The sequence below is a fragment of the Zalophus californianus genome, chromosome 1 (genome assembly GCF_009762305.2).
Source record: "Zalophus californianus isolate mZalCal1 chromosome 1, mZalCal1.pri.v2, whole genome shotgun sequence".
Taxonomy (NCBI): Eukaryota; Metazoa; Chordata; class Mammalia; order Carnivora; family Otariidae; genus Zalophus; species Zalophus californianus.
In genome coordinates this window covers 144855802-144879341 of record NC_045595.1, presented here as the reverse complement: position 1 = coordinate 144879341, position 23540 = coordinate 144855802, and the positions used below count along the sequence as shown (strand labels likewise).

General features: G+C 51.6%; 1 protein-coding gene across 5 annotated transcripts in view; it reads right to left on the bottom strand.

Annotated features, from left to right (window-relative positions):
- Nucleotides 1-2234: 2234 nt before the first annotated feature.
- BDH1 (3-hydroxybutyrate dehydrogenase 1) overlaps nt 2235-23540 on the bottom strand; it is a 41039-nt gene continuing 19733 nt past the window's right edge. For 4 of the 5 annotated variants that reach the window (XM_027585721.1, XM_027585723.2, XM_027585725.2 and 1 more), the window contains exons 3-7: nt 22114-22186; nt 21336-21446; nt 10688-10829; nt 4342-4494; nt 2235-3127 (exon numbers count right to left, since the gene is read on the bottom strand). In XM_027585721.1, coding sequence (XP_027441522.1) covers nt 2658-3127; nt 4342-4494; nt 10688-10829; nt 21336-21446; nt 22114-22186 — 949 coding nt within the window. In that variant the 3' untranslated portion in view covers nt 2235-2657. The remainder of the gene's footprint in view (nt 3128-4341; nt 4495-10687; nt 10830-21335; nt 21447-22113; nt 22187-23540) is intronic. The other variant, XM_027585724.1, reaches the window with a different exon arrangement.

The following is a 23540-nucleotide window of genomic DNA, read 5'->3' as shown; positions in this document are numbered from 1 at the left end:
TACAGGAAGCGAAGAGGCCTCACAAGTGGGGAGTCTGGCAGACCCCCTGCCACGGGTAGCCGACACACGGCCCCAGGAGCCTGGGGCAGGCAGGGCCAGGCTGGCCTTGCACCCGCTCGCAAGCCTCTTGGCCCCAGGTGGCATGGTAAGCGCCCCCCATCAGAAGCATCTTTCAGAGAGCTCTCACCCAGCCTCCAGCCACCAAGGAGAGTACCCTAGAGATCATGCTCCTACCCAAGGTGGCACCTGTGGATGCCATCTGTACCCCGCAGAACGGGAGCCCCCTCTCTCCCCTCACCCCCCATCCCCACCCCAAGAAGGGGCAGCTCTCTGCTGACAGGCAAGCAGGGAGGGCCTGGGTGCCAGGTTAGTTCCCAGGGCTGTTGGGGTGAGGTGATGGTGAACAGCACCGCTCAGGAGACTTTTGTCACAGACCTACTGTGACACTGGGTGAGTCACTTTCCCTCGTTGGGTCTGAGTTATGTCCTCTGTAAAATGGGAACAACCACCTCTGTTCTGCCTACTTCCACGTCCCTTGGAAGGATCAGAACTAGACCTGCACCCATGTAGGCTCCAGGCCAGCAGAGTGAACTTGGTCATTTAATTGGCATCGAGATTATCTGGAAAGAAGGTGCTCTGGGCTTTGCAGTCGCTGGGGTAAAAATAAAACTCAGGGCGGCCTGTGGGCCGGTCTAGCAGTCCTGTCCGACTCCCGGGGACCTCTGCAGAGGAAGACGTGGCTTGTCCAGTGCTCGGGAGCTTGCCCCCCCTTCCCTCTAGTTCCCGGGTGTCCACACACACGCGTAACTCCAAGTGTTGCATCTGTCCCTCTCTCAAAAAATCGAGCATGGAAACAAAGTCTCCAAAGCTGTGGAAACGCGACTCTGAAAGGTCAGCACTGTGAGATTCAAAAGGATGTGGCTGCAACGTGAACACGATGGCCCTCGGATGTCCGGCTCTGGGCTCCGGAGGGCTTCAGCCCTGCCGGCCCAACCCGGCCTCACCTTGCAGACAGCGGGCTGGGTAGGGCGCCCCTGATTGAAGACAGAGGGGACCAGAGCCCATAACGCAGGCTGAATTTCCTCCTTGTGAGGCCCCCTGTTCCTTGGCAAGGCCTGAGCCCAGAGGCCAGGCCTGGCTGCCCAGCTCTTCTGCCGTCTCCTGGAACCAGGCTCCACGTTTATGCCAGGCAGCGACTTGCAGAGCAGGGATGCTGTTTCTGAAAGGGTCTTGCTCTTTGTGCCCTGACTGGAAGGAAGGTGGGGATCGGGAACGCTCTGAGACCTGAGGCTTGGGTGGAGGCAACCGAGTCGGGAGCAGAGGCCGCTCGGGCTGCAGCAGAGGCAGAGCGCCCTCTAGCGGCAGGCCTGCCCCTTCCCGGGACAGGCGGAAGTGCCGGTTTGGTTGGCGGGGCTGGCGCGCAGGACCGCCTGCAGCCACCTGGGGGCGAGAGTGATGCCTGGTTTTGGTCCAAACAGCCAAGCTCTGGACAATTGCAGGAATAGCAGCTTTCAAACCCAAACCCAAGAAGGGATAACACTGACTCTACCTACCAGTGACCTGGGTTCTTAATTATAAATAAGGCCACAGCAGGAAAGCAAGCATGCAGTAAAGGCCCCCCTGAGCGCATGCGTGTGTGTGTGTGTGTGTGTGTGTGTGTGTGTGTGTGTGTGTGTGTGTGTGTGTGTGTGTGTGTGTGTGTGTGTGTGTGTGTGTGTGTGTGTGTGTGTGTGTGTGTGTGTGTGTGTGTACCACATGAGACAGGCAGGGAACCTGGACCTACCCCAGGTGCAGGCTGTACCATGGCTCCTGCCAAGGATGCAGCGTCTACATGGTCCCACCTCAAGCAAAACTCAGCGGACTCATAACAAGCAAATCAACCTCTTAGCCAACAAGTACCTCTACACAAGTCCTAAGAGAGGTGGCAGAAATCACAAATGGAAATTTCCAGAATGTCCCCACCCCTTGGTATTGCTGGCTCTGGGCCACACACACAGGCACCATGGACATGCAGAGGGGTGCACAGAGGGCATGTGGTGTGTCTGGCTCAGGTGAGGGTACAGAGCTCATCACAGGATCCTCAGATAACTGGATCCAGAGCAGCCCTGGAACGCACACCATGAAGCGTTTCTACAGTGGTGGCAGAAACACATAACCTGGACTATGTGTCAACAACAAACGGTTACTCGTGTATCCTCTTTGGGCCACACATTCTTCACGTTCAAAAGAAAAAAAAAATATCTGTTCTTTCACGCATGAGGCTGGTTTAAGGATCAAATGAGATAAATGTTTGAACGGTTGTTTGGCTTTAAAACGTAAAGGATTCATACTGTATTTAATAATAAATCTGTGTTTAATATAAACGTGTCTTCCCAAACTCTTTGTATGAAGTCAACCTGGGAAAGATGGATGTACCGTATTTGCCCAGAGGTGTGGGGAGCCTGCCCACCACTCCTTACGCTGACTGAGAAGGCCCAAACCACTCGCTGTGCACACAAGTAGGGCTGGCCTATCCCCTCTGGTGAATGCTACAACTGGTGGTAGGTTCTCCTAGGACTGTGGGTAATGCACAAGTAGGTACTCAAGAGGTAACTACCCAAGACCCTCCCTCCCTCCGCCTCTCCCTTCCCTCCCACCAGAGGCCAGTGGGAAAGTCTTCAGTGTATGTAGATCCTGTCGGACACCGCTGCAGGCAAGTGGGTCATGACCTGCATTCGAAGCCACCAGTAGTAGTCCATGGGGTGGTAGCGAGTGTAGGGGCTGGCAGAGGTCAGAGCATGGGTGACAGCACTGATGACAGGGGATGTGTCTGTGGAGCCACTGTTACAGTAGGTCTCCATCTTGGCGATCTTCTCGTCAAAGTATTTCCTGCCGTAGTCCTGGCGCACCACCTCAGGCAGCTCATCCCACATCTTATTGGCAATGGCCTGGATGCGCTCAGGGCTGTAGAGGCTGGTGGCGGCGATGAAGTTGCCAGGTTCCACCACGCTGACCTTGACGCCCAGCGGGTGCATCTCATAGCGCAGGCAGTCAGAGAAGGCCTCCACCCCGAACTTGGTGATGCAGTAGGGGGAGCGGGCCGGGTTGGCCATGCGGCCCAGCATGCTGCTGATGTTGACGACGCGGCCTGCAAAGGAAGACGGCAAACTCCTGCTCAGGAGGCACTGACTGGTCAGGCAGAGGGCCTGGGGCCTGGCAGGCTTTCAGAGGCCTGGCTGGAACCTGGCCTCCTGGCCCTGACACCTGTTTCGATGCCTGAACTACCCAGGGTCAGGGGGCCTCCTAATTCATAGTTGAGGCCAGCTCAGGCCCACATGGCCAGATTTTCCCTGACTGTGCCAGGCAGGACAGGGGAAGAGAAATGAGCAGGCCTGCATACCAGGAGGGCACCGTGTAATGGGCAAATCGCTAGCGCCCACTAGGGCTCTGGCTGCAAGCAGGCCGAGCCAGGGTTCTGAACCTGATTTCAGGGCTAGGACATGTGGACAGAGTCTTCGGCACTGGAAGAGAGTGGTGACCTCAAGAGGCTTTCCACAGGCCCAGCCCCAGGTACTGGGATGGAGGTGGAGCCCTTCCAAGTAAGCCCAAGCGGACCTGGGACCTGCTTGCCCCGGTAGTGCCCTCAGGAAGTGAATGCATGGCCCCATCCTGGGCACCGCGGGGAGACACCTTTCAGAAACCTCTAAGTTGGAAGTCACTGGAGGGTTGGAGTTTTCTTCTAAAATCCTACAGCCGCTCTCTGGGTTCGTTCTATCATTGCTGAAACTTTGGGGTAGGCCGTGTGGATCATCCCCTTTTGCCATCATCGTTCGCTATCTGGGGAGGACATCTAGATCAGTGCCTTCTTTGGCTACCCAACATGGTTTGAGAGTTTTGTCTGTTTTCTAAATTTCTAATCTTGATTATTATTATTATTATTTCTATATTTTACACTTTACCACAACTGTCTTATTTTTTAACCGCGGCATAGTAACCCATAGAATGGATATGCCAAAGCTGACTCAGCCGTGCCTCTCTCGATAGTTGGTGTATATACACGCGGCTCGGTGCGCAAGCATGGTTATTTCTCTAGATTAGGTCCCCAGAGTGGGGTGACTGCTATCATCTTTTAGCCTTCGAGACGGCTGAGCTCTCAGCTGCCCTCCTTTCTGAAAAGCACACATCCCTTTCCATCTGGCTGGCCAAGGCACCTCCACTTGCCACCATCCACAGGACCTGCACAGCCTCCGAGAGTCCGGTGCTCAGCCTCACTGAGGCATGGAGGTTGGCTCTGCTGAGACCTCTTTCCATTCTAAGCAAAGAGGAAAAGGTGGGACAGGAGGAAATCCCTTTCCAACTCACCTTTGGCCCTTCGGATGAGGGGGAGAAAGGATTTTGTCATCCGCACCGTGCCCCAAAGGTTCACTTCCGCCACTTCCTTGTAGGTCTCCATGCTGGTGAACTCGACTTCTCCGAAAGTTGAGATGCCCGCATTGTTAACGAGGCCCCACAGGCCTGGACAGGATGCGACAGAACCACGGTCACCACACACGCTTGGCCTCAGGCACCATCAGCCTGCAGCCCATGCCCCTCTCCGCTTTGTCCCCAAAACTTGCTACTTCTTGTCCAAGGCTCTCGGGACACTTTCTGGAATCACTAAGAATAACGGGAGAGAGAGAGGCCTACGGTGCTGGCTGTGACCCTCCCTTAAGTCTAAAACGTCCAATTACTATCTTGCCTCTCCCTGCACGGACTCTCTGGAGCCACAATGACCCAGCCCTGTGTCGACAGCCTGGAGTCCCACCTCGGCTCACTCAGTCCCACGGGCTCCGTGCAGTCACCTCCCCTCCCCCTGCACTGTGTATTCATTTCTGCCTCCGCACCTTCGCTCGCCTTTGACCTCCAGCCAGAAGCCAGGAGAACCTCAGGAGTCTTCCAGGCCAAGTCTTCTCTGGAGGACCACGGAGGGGACCCAGTGTCCAAGGTCTCACAGCAGTTAGAGGCTCAGCTAAGACTTGACCTCAAGTCGGGCCCCAGTCCTGATCCATCCTGAGACCCTCCTCACCATGACTCCATGCTCGGATCTTCCCCTCTCTGAAGCATGCACTGTTTGCTGGTTATCACCGGTGAGCCCCACGGCCCATGTGTATACACCTGGTCTCTGCAGGTCGAGAACAGCCCTCAGCCTTGTGTGGTCCCGGGGGGGGGTTCAGAGTTGGAGCAAGCATACACGCCCTGAGTACACTTGGGTGGACTGTTTCCTGTAAGACCAGCTAGGGGACAGCTGGCTTCTGTAGACTCAGGGAACACTGGTGCTAGAAGGATCCTCGGATCCTCACAACTATTTTTACAGCCAGGGAAGCAGAGGCCCTGAGGAGGAGGATGGCCTCAGCACGCCCGGCAGGTCAGAGGCAGAGCTGCATGAGGGAAGGAGGCCCCGAGGAGGCCACCTTGCTTTGCAGAGCCTCTGAGTCCAATCTGTGGGGTGTAAGGACTGCATGGGCTGCAGCCTCAGGGCAGAGCTGTCCTCCTGCCTGTGGGAACCCTGGCCCCGCTTCGCTTTCCAAGTTAATCATGGAAATGAGTTTGTGTAAATGACAGAGTAATTGGTCTCTAGCTGCTTTCCTTCCGTGTTACCCAAATTAAAGCTTCAACGGACCTCTGGTGCCTTCTCCTTCAATTACGGAGAATTAAGGACATTTATTAGGGAAGGAAATTGCTGGTTAACAAAGTGCTCATGAAGCTCTCACTCTCACTCCCCACAGCGGCTGAGCTGAAGCCGCAGGCCCTCGGGTCTCACCAGTTACCTCGCAGTGACATGGCCACTACAGCCCCCACCCCGCAGACCTCCCCGGGGGTCTTCACCCCTCTCTTCTTCCCGGGAAGAGCAGGAGGCCTCCCACCACCTGCCGAGGCTGACACTTCGCCCTCCACCTTCCAAACCACAAGCCATCACTCCTTGTTCCTTTTTCATGCAACTTCAACCCTTTTCTTACCCCTGGCTCCCTCCCTCCAACATTGTACACATCAGATGCTCAATAAATGTTTGCCAGATGAATCAATTGTCTACAAATACCATGTCTCAAGATCCTAAAGAACCTCCTCTTTACCGTGTTACAGCCTCACACCACCGTCTGTTCTCCTTCCCTCCACCACCAGGCTTCTGAGAACACAAGCCACACCCTCCAGACCCCATTTCCCTGCCATTCTCGGTTCCAGCCCTGTTGCTGTCCCACAGTGTCTGGGGTGCGACATCCTAAGGATGCCCCATCATCCCTCCCTCCCATCTTCACTCACTTCACCCAGTATGAGCACTACTCATTACTCTTGACACTCATTCCTTCCTTGGCATTAATGATACCCAAGCATCTCTTGCATGCCCCCCGCCCCGACCACCCTTCTTCTGCCCGCCCCCTAAATACAGGCATTCGTCAATGTCCTAGACTACCTTCTCCCAAATTACACTCAGTGCCTAGGCAGCCTCGTCTTCTTTACGTTCATCGAAATCTCCAGCTGCTTTGTGTTTGATTCACACAAGACCGTATCACACCTTAAAATACACAGCTGTGGGGTTTTCTTCCAGCTAAAAACTAATTACATCTGACACTGGTATCCAAAAGAGTGTAACTGAACTTGACCTGTGAAAGCACATCGTTCCTGGATTATAGCTCTGCTGACTTGATAAGGAGTAAGAGTTTGTGGACCTAGGAGCTCTCTGGAGTCCCCAGCCAACATTCCAAATAAACTCACAGCGAACATTCCTGCAGGTCTGAGGGACGGCTGTTTTCCTGCAACAGCCCCAGCGCATCCAGACGTCAAGGGTGCCCGTGTAACCCTCGGACTCATGGCTCTCTCCCGACTGCAGTCTCCTCCTGACGGTCACTTTCACCTCAGTGCCCCAAGGTCGCCCCCCCCCACATGCCAGCACGGCGAGTTCCAGCAGCCCCAGCCCGCGCCTCACTTTCCTCCTCGCTAACAGACCCCGGGATGCTCTCGCTTCTCCCCCATCTGATGAGAACTGTTAATACTACTGATCAAGATCAAAAGGACAGTGGCCAGGCCCTAGGCTAAGCACTCTGCAGGCATTCATTCAGATGCTAAGTTGTCCCAGGTCTGGAGGACACAGCTGAGGCTCCAGGAGGTTAAGCACCTTGCTCAATGTCACTCAGCTAACAGCGGGACAGGATGGAATTTGGACCCAGGTCTGTGTGAAGACACAGCCATCATGCTCGACCCTGTGCTGTTGTTGGCTCCCTCTGCCGTGTCATAGAATCCGTGTCTTCTTTCCTCTTGCCACAGCATTAGGGTGGGTCCTTGTCATCTCCATCCTGGATCACTGGAGAACTTCTCCCGGGTCTCCCTGTCACAGCCTCTGTGCTCCACCTCCATTCCGGTCGGCCCCTCAGCCAGACTCTCCTCCTCTGTCCGTCACTTCCTGCTGACGATTCCCTCCGTAGGGGTGCGTGAGGCCTCCTTTACCATGCTTCTTGTTCCGCCCTCTGGAAGGCTGAACAGCTGGCCACTCCTCTGCCTCGTGGCCTCTCCTGGCTCTGCTGAGCTCCCCATCCCTCAGCCTGAGGACAGCTTTTGCTGATAGTCTGCCCATGTTCCCGTAGTGGTCAGATCTAGGTGTGAGCACTGGATGTGTGAGCAGGGCACTTTTCCCACTTCAGAGATAGGCAAGCTGAGGCCCACACAGGGGAAGGTACAAACCCAAGGTCACACTTCTAGTAAGAGGGTGCAGCCCACAGTAAGTTCAGTCTTCTCACTCCCAGACTGAGGGTGTCCCAGATGTAAGGCAGGGTCTTCCTTCTCCATGGCCCAACGTCCCCAGTGCTGTAACTGTTCTGAAGGGGTCCTGCCATGAAGTCACCGACTTACATCTGGCTGGTGTCCAACCACAAACTCCTCCTGCCAGGTCATACCTTCACTGGTGCTCAGCACACTCCCAGGCATACAGCAGGTACTCAATAAATATCTCCTGACTGTGAGGTTAAGTGATGGTTTCAAGATCAGGTGTGCCAGTTGGCTCACTCAGCCTTTCGCTAGGGTCGGGGTGGGCACTGTCCAGATGTCCATCCAGTCCCTCCGAGCTCTGCTGGCAAGTGCAGGGGCTGGTGGCAGATGGCTCACCTGCTCTAATCAGACAATCTCCTTCATCTCACCGCCCTCCCCCCCCCCCGAGGCTGGCTGCCCCGCTCCACAGAGGCGGGATGAAAGGCACACATCTCGCCATCAAAACGCACACTCTCCACTTGTCTCCTGGAAGGATCCTGCCTGGGTAGAGTGAGTCAGAAGTGGCCACCTGCTTAGGGACCCCAAGCTGGTCTGAAAGCTCTAGAAGGGCGCCACGTGGAGTTCAAAGACAGCATTGCCAGAGAAGGGGAGAAGAGCAGCCGCTCTACGGGGACAGAGACAGCCCTTGGTGGGGCAGGGGTGGGGGCCACAGGGAAGAAAGAGAGGTGGAAGGAGAAGCGGGGAGAGAGAGACCTGGACAACCACATGTCTGACAGATTTCTCATCTTTTTCAGACCTAAAAAAAAAAATCTTCAAATCTTTTTCCAGAAAATGCAGCATTGGGTGAGTAAGGTCATGCTGTGGTTTATCAACCCTCGCTGGAATGTGTCATGTGGAAAAAGGCAGCAGGGAAAAGCTTATGCATCGGGGTGGGAGGAGGGTTTGAGCTCAGTCCCAGGGCAGGGGGGGTGAGTGCCCCCCCCCTTGTGGTTCCGCTCAAGCGAACTGGCCGGACGGATATGGGGAATGGAGGTGGTTCTGTCCTGGTGGCAGGGGACCGGGACCGGGGTCCCGAGCAGCCCCCAGCTCTGGCCCAGCCCCACTCTGTGCTCGGGTCTACAGCGGCGATTTCTTTCCATGGCCATTTTAAATCACCACAGACCCACAGGCTGCCATGACGGGGCTTTATGGCGCCGACTGCGGCTGTCTGCCTGCCTCCTGGTTGATGAAGGCGGGCAGGAGGGCCGAGGCAGGCTGTACCTCCTGAGCTGGGAAGCACCCCATGGGACCCATCCTGCCTTTCCGTAATGGGACGGGAGCCCTGGCCCTGCGAAACAGATGTGCAGTGAGTGAGGGAACTCACAGGCCTCTCCTCCGAGACCAGGGCAGCCTGCGAATGGCCGGCTCTGGAGGTGGGGGCGGCCCTGGGCTGACAAGGGGACGTCAGTGACAGGCTGGCAGCCCGAGCAACAGCTTCTCGGCACAGGAGCTCTGAGGCAGCCGCTGGGAGATGGCAGCCTCTCTGCCCGGCTCATGAATGCTCAGCAGCGCCCAGCACCGGCGCAGGGGGTGCCCTCTCCTCCCCTCCCCGCTGCCCGTGCCTGAAGTCACCACTCAGGAGAGATGCCCCGCCCACCTGTGGGGAAGAGAGAACCCTGTCTGCCTGGTCTGCAGGGAAGCTCAAAGGTAAACGTCTGAGAGGAAGCAGGTAGCCCAGAATGCACCATGGCTGTGTGCTCCCTGAATGGGGTCTCCTCCCCTCTGTTGCACAGAGCCCCTCCCACCGAGGTCCCTCCATGGGCTGAACTGGGAGAACACCCGAGTCCTTACGTTACTGGAACTTCCTGCAGCATGTGACCCTGTGGGCTACTGGCCCTCAAACTTTTTGTTCCTTCGGCTTCTGGGGGCACAGTACCCAACCTCTCTGCCAACTGCCTCTCCCCTTCTCCAGCCCCTGATTGCTCACGTCCCCAGGAGGCACACCTTGCATCTTCCCCACTCTAGCCTCACCTCCAGCCCTGGACGTCTGGTCTCCACCCAGACATTCCCACAGGGCACCCCATGGGCACTCCGCATGCCTCACCCTGCTCCTCCGGGGGCGGGGGTGGGCACCAGGTGTCAGGAGAGGCCTCATGCCTCCCCCTCATCCCCCGCATGCATGCATCACCAAGTCCAGCCAGCTGTGTCTTCCCGGATCTGATCTCTCCTCATCCCCAACACCTGCTGCCCTTGTTTGGGGGTACTCCCGCACTCATGTCTCCCTCTAAGTCCAGCTTCCACACTGCTACCCCAGTCCCCAGACCGACAGGTCATTCCCCTTGGGAAATCTACAGTGGCTCCCGGTGTCCTCAGGAGAGTGGCCATGGACCCCAGGCACTGCCTGACCTCCCTCCTCAACCCCCACCACCCCCACCAGACTTGCCCGCGGACTCGTCCCCCAGCATACCCCGTGCGCTTCCCACCGTTGTTCCTTCTCTCCCCTACTCCTGGAACGGCCCTCCTGCACCCTGCCGTGATCTGCTCTCATTAACAGGCTCCCCAGCCCACCCAGGACTGGGCTGTGTCCCTCTATCATGTGCTGCTTCCTGAGAGGGGCTGTGGAGATCATCTGGGTTAGCCCCCCAGTGAACCGTGAGGTCTTTGGGAACAAGGACTGTGTCGTGGCCATCTCTGTGTCCCCAGCACTTGGCCCAGAGTGGGCATTCGATGAGCATTGTCTGAACTGACCTGCCCCCGTGCTCATCTATTCACCACCCCTAGAGATTTTGAAAGCACCTCTGGCTTTACTTCACATTGCCTTATTGCATGGGTGTATTTAATTTAACCCACTTCCTCCCGCTGTGCAAGAAGAGCTTCAACAACAGGGAAAGCGGACTTTTGACAGGATACTGGCAAATGGGCGGTAGTGTTTAGGAAAGGTGCCTTCGGAACGGCTGGTGCACTAGCCCTACTGCCCCAGCGGGCCCCCTACCTGTCTCAGGGTCCTCCAGGCTCGAGCGGACGGTCTCCACCACTTTCTCCACCTCCTCACTTTTGCAGACATTGAGCTGGACAGTTCTCAATCGATCACTCTTCAAGCTGTCCAGCTCCTTGACTCCAGCGTCTCCTTTGTCCTGGGGAGGAGAGAGTTGCTGCTTCAACCACCTCCTTCCCACCCTGCCTCCAGTCGGAGGACCAGGGCCAAGGCCTTGCCAAAGCCTGGGGCTTACTAACAACTAACAACTGCAGGACGGGGTCTCTGGAGACCTACTGGGGCTGCTCAAGCAGCAGGTGGTTCTATTCAACCCCAGGACTGATGACAGATCAAGCCGACCCAAGTGCCACAGACACAAGCCCCCAAGGCCTCATTGGCGGGAGGCTTTCTCTAAGCAAAGGTTGCGAAGTCAGTACCTATCAGGGCTAGGCATGCAGGTGTCTGACAACGGGGGTGGGGGGTGTGGGGGGGTGGGCTGGGAATGAAGCATGTGGCTTCCTCTCCCCCCCTGCTAGCTGCCGCCCACATGGCTATGGGTGTAACCCAGGCTCGCCAGATGCTCAGATGTTTAAGCTAGTAATTAGGATTTCCCAATTTTTTAAGTGTTGGCAACTTACTCACATTTAAAAAAGAAACACAGTGTAGGCCAAAGCGCATCCACAGGCCACATGTGACTAGGGGGCTGCCAGTTTGTCACCTCTGGTCTAAGCCACAGGCCTGTCACCACCAAGATGGTCAGAAGCCAGAGCAGGCTCTCACTCCAGTCCCGTCACTACCCAGGCTTTGTGCCCTCAGGTGCAAGCAACCCTTAACAGGTGCCCAGTTTTTCCAGCTTAGAAATAAGTACATCACCACCTGTCCCGACCTGCTCAGGTTAATGGAATGATGGAGGCATCTTTATTAAAAACCTGTTAAACTATACAGTGCTATGTAAATCCAGGTATTATTAAACATGAGAAAGGGTCACTCACTCAGCAAGCATTTCTTGGGCCTCCATTCTGTTCCAGCACTGCGCTAAGAACTTGGAGACACAAAAATAAATAACTCATCCCCTGTTCTTAAGGAGGCACATTTTCGGGAAGGGAGAGGATGCATAAGCGGACAATATGGGCAGCATTTGCCACATGAAAGCTTGCAGGAGGGGAGACGGCCAGGGCAGGCCTTTCAGGAGCAGTGACAGCCAAGGCCATGGACCAGAGGGGCTCTGGGGATGGGACATTTCAGGCAGAGGTAAGGCCTCTGCAGGCAGAGCAGGGGCATAAGGAAGCGGTTGCACAGGAGGCTGGGGAGGTGGGCGGGGGTCTTCTTGGGGTGCAGTGGTGAGCTGCTGGAGGGCGTGAATAAAAACCAGCATCATTTACTGAGTGTTGACAGTGCTTCCCACTGTGCTAAGCACTTGATATGCATTTCTCATTAGTCTGCACACCGTGAGGCAGGTTCTATTACCATATTTCATCCATTCTACGACCCATATCTTTTCCACCTTAGTTAGGGATGAGCTACAATGGATGTGAAAATCAAACACCATCAGTTGTAATGTAATCGGAAGTGACTTCCTCAGTGGTGCAGGCAACAGGAAGGCATCTAGCAGGAGGACGGCAGGGGCTGCCAGGGGCTGAAGTGAGAGGGAAATGCCTCCTCTCAGCCAAGGGCGTGCCTGGGATACAGGTGTACCGAAGCTAACCTCCCCAGCAAGGCCAAGAGTAGGAAGCACAAGGATGTCCGCATATGTCCACCGTGAAAAGTTCTCTGCGAATTAGGCTGAGCCTGGTTTAAGTGGTCTGAACCAGGAGGACCCCAGGATGAGACGTTTGCATCACGCCATGTCAGAGAGACATAGGAGAGAATGGTGACGGGACTGTGCCAACTGGGGCCCGAGGTTCTGGAGATAATCGCTCTGGAGAGAGACCTGGGGAGGACATGACAGCGAGGGAGCTGACTGGTCCCATGCCGCCCACAAAACAGAAACGGAGGCAAGAAGTCAAATTCAGCCCAAGATGAGGAGTGACCTTCATCGTTCAGAGATGGCGAGACTGCCCGGGAGGAGCTCAGACGGTGAGGGTGGAGGTCGGGGTTGGGGCAGGGTGCGGGACATGGTGCGGTGAAAACCCAAGCATCAGACAGGAGGTCAGGCCGATCCCCAGCCCCCCAAGATCTCTCCCACTCCTGAACAGTCATCCTCTACAGGGAGCCTCCGCAGTGGTCCTGAAGAGAAGCAACATGCGTGGCCCTCTGAGTCTCGGCCCCGCCTGACACCAGGCACGCCAGCTACACCCGGAGTCCCTCTGCACAGAGCTGCCAGGTGCGAGGCTTGGTTAGTCCAAGGCTTGGCCCTGAAATCCCTGGAGGTGCCAACCTTCCCGGACAACAAGGCAGGTGTTCTATGTACAGGCCTAGAGCTCCTGCTGCAGTTCCCCGAGAGGGTCCACCAGCAAAGAAGTCCTGGGGACGACAGCTTCCAGTCCAGAGGAGGGAAGGGCTGGTGCCCACAGACACCAAGAAATCACATATCTTGTTTGAATGCAGTCTTCATGTCGTGCCCCCTCAAGGCGCCCCCAGAGCAGAGCCCAGGTGGTCTGGGTCCCTGAGCGGGGGCTGTTGCCTACTTCCAAGAGGACAGGCACCTGAGCAACCTGTCCTCTTCGTGGCCTTTGTGAACCCTGCCACCACCTTTCAGCAGCTCTCGGACTCCCCACCAGACCTCTCCTTGAGCCTCTAGCCAGCATGGAGCCCATGCCCCCGGAGTCCCCAGGCGAGGCTCTTCACCCAGCTCAGGGGGCCCACGTGAATTCAGCTTGGCACCGTGGCAGCTAAGAGCCCTTCCTCAGAGGAAACCGGGGGTTCGTCCCACGGCTCACAGCTTCAGGCTCAGCATTCAGGATCTCAGGAGAGAAACCCACCTCCTCCCTTCCCGACAGATCTCCCCAGGAGTCCTCATTACTCTGAGCAGCCTCCACATGCTGCTCCTGATGGCCACGTCAGCGGGGACAGAGACTGTCAGTTTGCCTTCACCTGTTCAGAGAAAACCTTTCCTGACCACCCTCAGCCCAGGGGCTGCAGAACACAGCAGCCGGTCCCCTTCCAGATCCACCTGTCCTCAGTCCAAGGCCACACCGCCTCCCAGGCTCCGGGGTTTCTGCCCTCGTCTTCATCTGTCTTGCTGCTCGGGGACAAGCTTTCAGTCCTGCTGTGTCGGTGCCTGTGGAACTGGTTTACTGATAAACCCACTTCTTTCATTATCCCTTTACATTTCATCTGTGAGCTCTCTTTTCTACCGCTGGATGAAATTTTAGGCACTTCTTATAGTGTTTCCACACAATCTCAGATGATAGAGAGCGTCTTTGTTTGACTTAAAGAGTCCAGTTTAGTCTACTAATCAACTGACTCAAGCCCAGCCTGGTTTGAAAACCCAAGCCCTCCACCTTGTATGCAGTTTAAAGCCTGCCCTGACCCAGACCTAGGGGAGTGTGGGAAGCCCATGGGACACCAGATAGCGGTGAAGACTGCCCTTTCTCCCTATTTTCTAGCTCCTTCTCACCTGTTCCTTAATCTCTGACCCTTCCAGGGTTGGGTTCAGGGGCTGGCAAATTAGGGGGTAACACTGTAGTCTTCTGAGGCTGGTCCTGTTGTCTGCTGTTGGTGACTTTGTATAGCAGGTGCACGAGAGCTGGCCCTCCCTTGTCGTGGTGCTTTCATGGGTTCTGCAGAGATCCCTCCACTGGACACCTCCAGCTGAGCCTCTTCTCCCTCAGCCCAGGCTTCAGGGAGGCACCCCTCTGGCTGGGACCACATGGGTGTTCCTAGGAGTCTCCCTGGGTGGGCACCCTTACAATGACTCCAGGAGCTCTCCCCCTCATCCACATCAGGTCCAGGCAAGAGTGTCTGGACCGGGCAGAAGGACAGCCCTTTCCTGGTGCAGCTGTCTCTGTTCTACTTCCAGATGAGCCACTCCAGCCTCATTCTTGGGCCTCTAGACATCTTTCGGTAAATATTAACATACCATTCTGTGGCCTCAGACTCCAGGGCATAAACTGTAAGCTCCCTAATAGTTGTTTTTTTTTTTTAAGTTTTTATTTTAATTCCAATTAGTTAACATCCAGTGTTAACTAACTCAACCTTCTCCACCTCCATTTCTTACCACACTGAGGCAGATGACGGACTGAACCTGGCAGCAAGGTTGCACAGACCCTCAGCCTGTCCTGCTAGGTGGTCCGGCACCCCAAGGCAGGGTGAGGACACTCAGCACGTGAAATGGGAGCATCTCTCACACACACAAGAAACAGTGAAGAGGAATAAACCTGGGGTCTTGTAATAGTCACAGGATGAGCAGTGGAAGCAGCTAGCAAGGGAGGGGAAGAAAAACCAAGAGAGTGGGGTGTCCAAAAGTCACAAAACAAGGGATAACATGCAAGAGTGGTTTGTTTGTTAAAGTTGTGATAGGTTCAGTACGATGTGGTCTGAGAAGTGGCCAATTGATCTGGCGACATGGGGGCTGCTGGCATCCTCGATAAAAGCCATGTCAGAGGCACCCTGGGCCCCCCTGGTCTGGCCCTGCCTTCTTTTCTCAGCTGGTCTCCCCTTACTCCATGAGGGCTCTGGGCTTCAGCTTCCTCAGACTAAATATGCCATCACTACCCACCACAGGGAACTCCCATTTGTCCCTCCAGATGGCAATGAGATGCCACCTTGGCCTATCAAGCCTTCCCTTGCACCCAGAGAGAGGCACTCTGTCCCTTCTATGATGCAAGATCTGCCCCCAAACCCCATTCTCCCCACTCCCCGCCTCACTGCAGCCGCAGACGCCTCCTGCTGTTCTCTAACACAAAGGCACATGCCCTGCCTGGGGCTCTGGCCTGACTGACTGTTCTTACCCCTTCTATCTGCAAGACTTGCTCCCTAACCCCTCACCTCCTTCCAATGTCACTTTCTCGGTAAGGTCTTTCTTTCCTCTTTAAAACCCAACACCCCCTCTACCACATTCACCCTCCATCTCCTTTTCCTGCTTTATTTTTCTCCATAACTTCAACATCCCATAGGAAAGCAATCTACTTATTTATCTACCCCCTTGTGTGTCTCCCCCCTCGCCCATGTAAGCTCCACAAGGGCAAGAACCTTTCATTGAATTGGTATATGCTGTATCTCCAAAGCAGAATATTGTTGGCTCTTGTAGGTACTCAAGAGATATTTGTTGGATGAAAGAACAAATAAACAGAGGGGAGGGGCCCAAAGCCCAATCCATATGGGTTGAAAGGAAAATGGGAAGTAAATAGGTGAAACTATCCAGTACAAACAACCCTCTGGGGGTGCAGAGAAATGAGCTAGTAGTGCACATGGGATGGGAGGTTGTCAGTGTGTGTGTGTGTGTGTGTGTGCGTGCGCGCCAAAATGATCCCGCAGAGAGTGAGGAGTTAATGCCGCAGGAGATTAGAGACATCTGCTGGAGCCAAGCCCTTGCGTTGGCCCAAGGCACTGAGACCTGAAGCACAAGAGTTGGAGTAAGTCTAAGTAAGAGCAGGCAGAGTTTTGGGGGTACAGATGTAGCCAGAATCCACCACATGGCTTAACATCTCAGCAGCAAGCTGGAAGACTTTATCCGAGGTCTCCAGTGGCTCTGACTGCTTTCTGATTGGCATCATTAACTCAAACCTCTAGTGACTTCTGCCTCCTCTAGCTTTTGACCAGCAAAGACACACATGACACCAAAACAGTCACTAAGTAACACCAACAGACATAATCCGGTAGTCACCTTGTCTGGTATTTTAAAGAAAACACCAGTCACTAAGTCAGGATCGTGGCTGTGGGCGTAGGAGGACGTCAGAGCACCCAGTCCAACCCCCTTATTATAAGAAAGGGGCTCGGGGAGGGGAGGTGTCTGCCTAGTCCCTGGGCTAGTGGCTGATATGGGACTAGAATCCAAGGCCCTGACTCTCTCTCTCAAAGGCTCCTCCGCACAATTCTGCACCATGGAGTCAGGACATAGTCCCTGCATTACTGGACAAGCCAGCATGATGGCACAGGCACTGGAAACATGGAGAAGGAACTTCAAAGGCACGAAATGTTCTGTAGCATCACAGCTCCTGTGAGGACTTGTTGAAGCAAGTCCACATTATGCAGAGAACCCAACTCCAAGTGTGCCTCACCCATCACCCCCAAATCCATTTTGAAACAAGTTTGTGCATGTATGTCAGAGGGAGTAGGCATTGGTATGGCTTTTGGGAGCAGCAGTGTGACAGACTTGAATAAAACCTAAAATCTGCACACCTTTCTAGCCAGTATTTTCCACATCTAGAAAAATTTCCCAAGAATTACTAATGAAAACCAGCAAAGATATGTGTAAGAATATTCACTGTGGCTTTGATTATATTAGCAAAAGTCAGAAATAATGTACACACATACATTTTAGTTACTCTGGGGCAAGAGACTGCAGTAAAAATACTTTACTTTTTGGGCCCCTGGGTGGCTCAGTTGGTTAAGCGACTGCCTTCGGCTCAGGTCATGATCCTGGAGTCCCGGGATCGAGTCCCACATCGGGCTCCCTGCTCAGGAGGGAGTCTGCTTCTCCCTCTGACCCTCTTCCCTCTTGTGCTCTCTATCTCTCATTCTCTCTCTCTCAAATAAATAAATAAAATCTTAAAAAAAAAATACTTTACTTTTTTACATCATCCACTTCTGTCTGATTTGAATCTATTATAAATATGTATTACTTTCATGATTCAAAAGAAGAAAAATTAAAAGGACAAATAAACCCTCTCTGACCTGAAAATATGTTCAAACTGTGGCAATGCAAATTACTTTATTATTTTTGTTTGTTTATATTATTGAAACTTTTACATTGAACAGGTATTATTTTTACAGATATTAAATCTAGTATAAAAACAATTCCTTCTCGGGAGTAAATCGGAGAGGGAGACAAACCATGAGAGACGATGGACTCTGAAAAACAAACTGCGGGTTCTAGAGGGGAGGGGGTGGGGGAGGGGTTAGCCCGGTGATGGGTATTAAAGAGGGCACGTTCTGCGTGGAGCACTGGGCGTTATGCACAAACAATGAATCATGGAACACTACATCCAAAGCTAATGATGTAATGTATGGTGATTAACATAACAACAAGAAAATAAAAAAAAAAATTCCTTCTCTGGATTCTTACTGCCTTCAAAATAAAGAAAAATACCTCATCTACAGAGCAGAGACAGCAAATTGTCCCAAACGCCTATTCTTCCCTTCTTCTATAGCAGAACCCCTGATTTTAAGCAGGGTACATAATGTCCCAGAATATGAACTATATTTCCCAGCTTCCCCAGGGAGAGAAATTTCTGAGTGACACCCTGTGGTGAGGTTGCACAACTCTCCAGACTGGAAGAACCGTCCCCTATTCCTTTTGCAGCCTCACGTCCCAGTGCTTCCCCTCAGACACCCTAAATTCCACTTGTTGAATCGCAAAGGATCCTCAGTCTCTACCTGGGACAGCATTGCTCATTCTCCGTGACCCAGAACGAAGGTCACCTCTGTCACGCCAGAATCAATCCCTTCCTTCTACGCACTCTCATTAAACACCCCACACAACTCTGAGAACCCTCTTCACTCTAACTCTTCTGGGTGAATCTGTGGATGACGGTCCTTCACCACTGGACAGTGAGCTCCCTAGATGCAGGGACCAGGTAATATTCTTCTACAGTACCTATCAAAGTGGCAGGCACATCATAAGCATTTGGCAAATGGACGAGTGAATGAATGAATGAACAAAGCTATGAAGAACAAGTGAGACTACAAATGAAGAGAAAAGGTATGGACTGTTTTAAGCAACAGATGAACCAGCTGTTCGGAAAGCAATGAAAAAAAACAACTACAAACGCCAGCCCAAGTCCAGGGTAGTCCTGGGATTAAATACTCAGCTTGAAGTAGGATTCTTGGAAGATGGCAGAATAGAAGGCAGCAGGAATCACTTTCCCCACCTAGACAAGTGCACTATTCTGGAACTCTGGAGTCTGTTGAAGAGATGAAAGGCATCCAAATTGGAAAGGAAGAAGGAAAATTATGTTTTCAGATGATAGGATCTTATATGTAGAAAACCCGAAAGATTCCCCCAAGAACTTATTGGAACTAATAAATGAATTCAGCAAAGTAGCAGGATATCAAGTCAACACACAAAAATTAGTTGCATTTCTCTACACAAACAACGCACAACCTGAAAAGGAAGTTACAAAATTACAAAAATAATTCCATTTTATTCCAACAAAAAGAATAAAATACTTAGGAATCAACTTAACCAAGGAGGTACAATGAAACTATGAAACATTTCTGAAAGAAATTAAAGAAGGCAGAAATAAATGGAAACACATCCCACATGCGTGGATCAGAAGACTTAATATTGTTAAAATGTAGATACAACTGAAAGCAACCTGCAGATTTAATCCCATACCTGTCCAAGTCTTAATGATGTTTTCTGCAGAAAAACATATCCTAAAATCCTTAGGAAATCTCAACAGACCCGAAAGAGCCAAAACAATCTTGAAAAAGAAGAACAAATCTGGATGATATAGATTTACTGATTTAAAACTTTCCACAAAGCTACACTAATCAAAATAATCTAGTACTGGCATAAAGACAGACACATGGAACAATGGAATAGAAGAAAGAGCCCAGAAATAAACATTCACATATACGGTCAAATGATTTTTTTTAAAGATTTATTTATTTATTTTGAGAGAGTGAGAATGAGAGAGAGAGAGATAGTACATGAAACGGGGGAGGGTCAGAGGGAGAAGCAGGCTCCTTGCTGAGCAGGGAGCCCGATGCGGGACTCGATCCTGGGACTCCAGGATCATGACCTGAGCTGAAGGCAGTCACTTAACCGACCGAGCCACCCAGGCGCCCCGGTCAAATGATTTTTTTTTTTTAAAGATTTTATTTATTTATTTGAGAGAGAGAGGATGAGAGATAGAGAGCACGAGAGGGAAGAGGGTCAGAGGTAGAAGCAGACTCCCCGCTGAGCAGGGAGCCCGATGCGGGACTCGATCCCGGGACTCCAGGATCATGACCGGAGCCGAAGGCAGTCGCTTAACCGACTGAGCCACCCAGGCGCCCCGGTCAGATGGTTGTTGACAAGAGTGCCAAGACTATTCAATGGGAGGGAAAGGACAGTATTTTCAACAAATGGTGCTGGGAAAACTGGGTGCCCACATGCAAAAGAAAAAAGTTGGACCCTTACCTAATACCATATACAAAAATTAATTCCAAATGGATCAAGGGCCTAAGTATAGGACCCCCAAAAGTAAAACGCTTAGAAGAAAACAGGACAAAAGCATCACAACTTTGGATTTGGCAATGATTTCTTGGATATGACATCAAAGGCACAGGTAACAAAAGAAAACATTGGCAAATTGGACTTTATAAAAATTTTAAAATTTTGTACATCAAGAGACACTACCCATGGAATAAAAAAGCAACCTGTAGAATGGGAGAAGATATCTGCAAATCATATATTTGATAAGGAATTAATATCCAGAATATACAACCCCTAAAATTCAGCAACAACAATAAAAACAAACAATCCAGTTTGAAACTGGGCAAAGAACTTGAATAGACATTTCTCCAAAGAAGATATATGAATGGCCAATAAGCACATGAAAAGATGCTCAATATCACTAATCATTAGGGAAATGCAAATCAAAACTACAATGAGATACTACCTCACAGCATTAAGATGGCCACTATTAAAAAAAAACAAGTATTGGTGAGGATGTGGAAAAATTGGACCCCTTGTGCCCTGTTGGTGAGAATGTAAAATGGTGCAGCCACCGTGGAAAACACTATGGCAGTTCCTCGATTAAAAACAGAATTATCATGTGATCTAGCGATTCTACTTCTGAGTATATACCGAGAAGAATTGAAAGCAGGGTCTCAAAAAGATATCTGTACACCCATGTTCATAGCATCCTTATTCACAACAGCTAAAACTTGGAAGCAACCCAAGTGTCCAATGACAGATGAATGGATAAGCAAATGGGATATACACATGTGATGGAATATTATTCAGCCTTAAAAAGGAAACATTCTGTAATATGCTACAATAGGGACAAATTTTGAGGACATTATGCCAAGTGAAATAAGCCAGTCACAAAAAAGACAAATACCATAAAATTCTACTTATATGAGGTACTTAGAATAGACAAATTCCTAAAGACAGAAATTGTAATGGTTGCCATTGGGTGGACAGAGGGGGAAATGGACAGTTATTGGGTATAGAGTTTCAGTTTTACAAGATGAAAAGTGTTATGGGGATGGATGGGAGCAATGGTTGTATAAGAGTGTGAATGTTACACTTAAAAATGGTTAAGATGGTAGGGGCGCCTGGGTGGCTCAGTTGGTTAAGCATCTGACTCTTGGTTTTGGCTCAGGTCATGATCTCAGGGTCATGAGATCGAGCCTGCCTTCGGGCTCTGCACTGAGTGTAGAGCCTTCTCAAGATTCTCTCTCTCTCCCTCTGTCCCTCCCCACCCCACACTCTCTTTCCCTCTCTCTTTAAAAAAAAAAAAATGGTTAAGGTAAATTTTATGTTATGTGTATTTTACTACAATTTTTAAAACTCTACAAAACAGTAACTATGTGTAAAGGACAATGGTGACAAAGATGATCTATCTCTTACCTTCATCAAGCAGCCGGCAAACACAAGGAAGCCTTTTGAATGCAGATGCTTGGCCAAGGAGAACCCAAATCCCGAGTCACAGCCTGTGACCAGGACGGCTTTGCTGCCAACCTGTTTTAGAAGGTCAGACCCCACATTAGGAACCCAGGATCCTAAGAGCATGGTGACCAAACCTCCTCTGGGCAGTAACGATTAGTGTTTACTAAGTGGGCCAGTCCTGGCCCTCCCCACCTGCCTCTAGCTATTCGAGAAGCACCATAGTAGAGTGGAAAGTGCTTGGGACTCAGAATCAGGAGACGAGGTTCTAACCCAAATTCTGCCACCAACTGACAATGTTACCTGGGGAAGTCACTTCTCCCTTCTGGACCTCAGGTTCCTCATCTACAACCCCCATCATCACGACACCCATCATCAAGGTATTTATCATTTCCTACCATATGCAAGGCACTGTGCACACATTTTTCTTATTTAATACCCACAGTAACTCCACACAGTTAAGTATGATCATTATGCCACATTACAAGTGAGGAAACAGATATTTCCGAAATGCCCAAGGTAGTCAGTCCGTGGTAGAGCTGGCACCGAAACCTGGACTGAGAGAACCCAGAGTCTAAACTCTTAACCCCCAACTTCATCTGATGGTGGAAGTGGGGCGGTTGAGAGAGTGAGAAAGTGGCTCCGAGCATCCCAGAGGCAATAAAGTCCCGCTCTGAGGGTGGCCCAGGGCTGGGGGCCCCTAGGGAAGTGCTGTGACCACCGTAGCTGGGCTGCCACTCACCGGCTTCACCTCATTGGAATAAGCACGACGGCTGATAGGGACCAAAGAGACGGAGTAAAACATCAGCATGCGCCTGCAGGAGAAAAGGAAGCCGTGAGCAAACGCTGTGCTCCTGCCTGGACCTCGTTCCTGGGGCAAACAACTCAGAGGACCCTCAGCCACCAGTGTGCCCCCCCCGACTGCTCCCTACCCCAAGCCCCTGAGGACAATCTGCTGGTACTGCTGAGGAAGACAGCCTCTTTCCTCCAGCCTTTTTTAGCTGGGACGAAGTCAGCTAGCAGGTGCAGTGGCCATTTTTGCCACTGTGTAGGAATCGCCGTCCGGGGATACAGCTTTGTTAACAAAGCCTTCTGCAAATTCAGTGGCTTCACCCTGAGGTTTCACGCTGCCTCCTGATACTTTTTTCCTTCCTTTTTTTTTTAAGATTTTATTTATTTATTTGAGAGAGAAATTTAAAAAAAGCATGAATGGGGGAGGGGCAGACGGAGAGGGAGAAGCAGACTCCCCACTGAGCAGGGAGCCCAAGGCGGAACTCATTCCGATCCCAGGACCCTGGGATCATGACCTGAGCTGAAGGCAGACGCTTAACCCACTGAGCTACCCAGGCGCCCCCCTGATAGTTTTTTTTTCAATTAAACTTTTATTTTGAAATAATTATGGATTCAAATGCAGTTAAGAAATAACACAGAGAGATGTCCTGTAACCTTTTACCCAATTTCCCCCAATGGCAATATTTTGCAAAACTATAGCACTGTATCACAACCAGGATATTGACACAGATGCAGTGAAAATACAAAACATTTCCATCACCACAAGGATCCCTCATGTTACCCTTTCATAGCCACACCCACTTCTGTCCCCCCGACGTCCTCTTTAACCACTAATCTGCTCTCCATCTCTATAATTCTGTCCTTTCAAGAGCGTTATATAAATGGAGTCACACTGTATATAACCTTTCAGGATTGCTTTTTTCCCTCAACATAATTCTCTGGAGATTCAACCAGATTGTCGCATGTACCGGTAATTTGTTCTTTTTTTAATTGCTAAATTATATTCCATGGCACAGATATACCACAGTTTGTTTAACCATTCAACTATTTTTGTTTGCTTGTTTTTGTTTTTAAGTAGGCTCCATGCCCAATGTGGGGCTCGAACTCAACCCTGAGCTCAAGAGTCGCGTGCTCTACCGGCTAAGCCAGTCAGGCACCCCTAACCATTCAACTAGTCAAGGGCATCTGTGCTGTTTCCGGTTTGGGGTTATTACAAATAAAGCTGCTATCAACATTCCTGTGTGAGTTTTTGTACACATCGGTTCTCTTGAGTAAGCGCCCAGGGGAATAATTGCTGGGTCATATGGTAGATGCACATTTAGTTTTTAAGAAACTGTCAAACTGCTTTCCAGAGTGGCTATAGCATTCTACATTCCC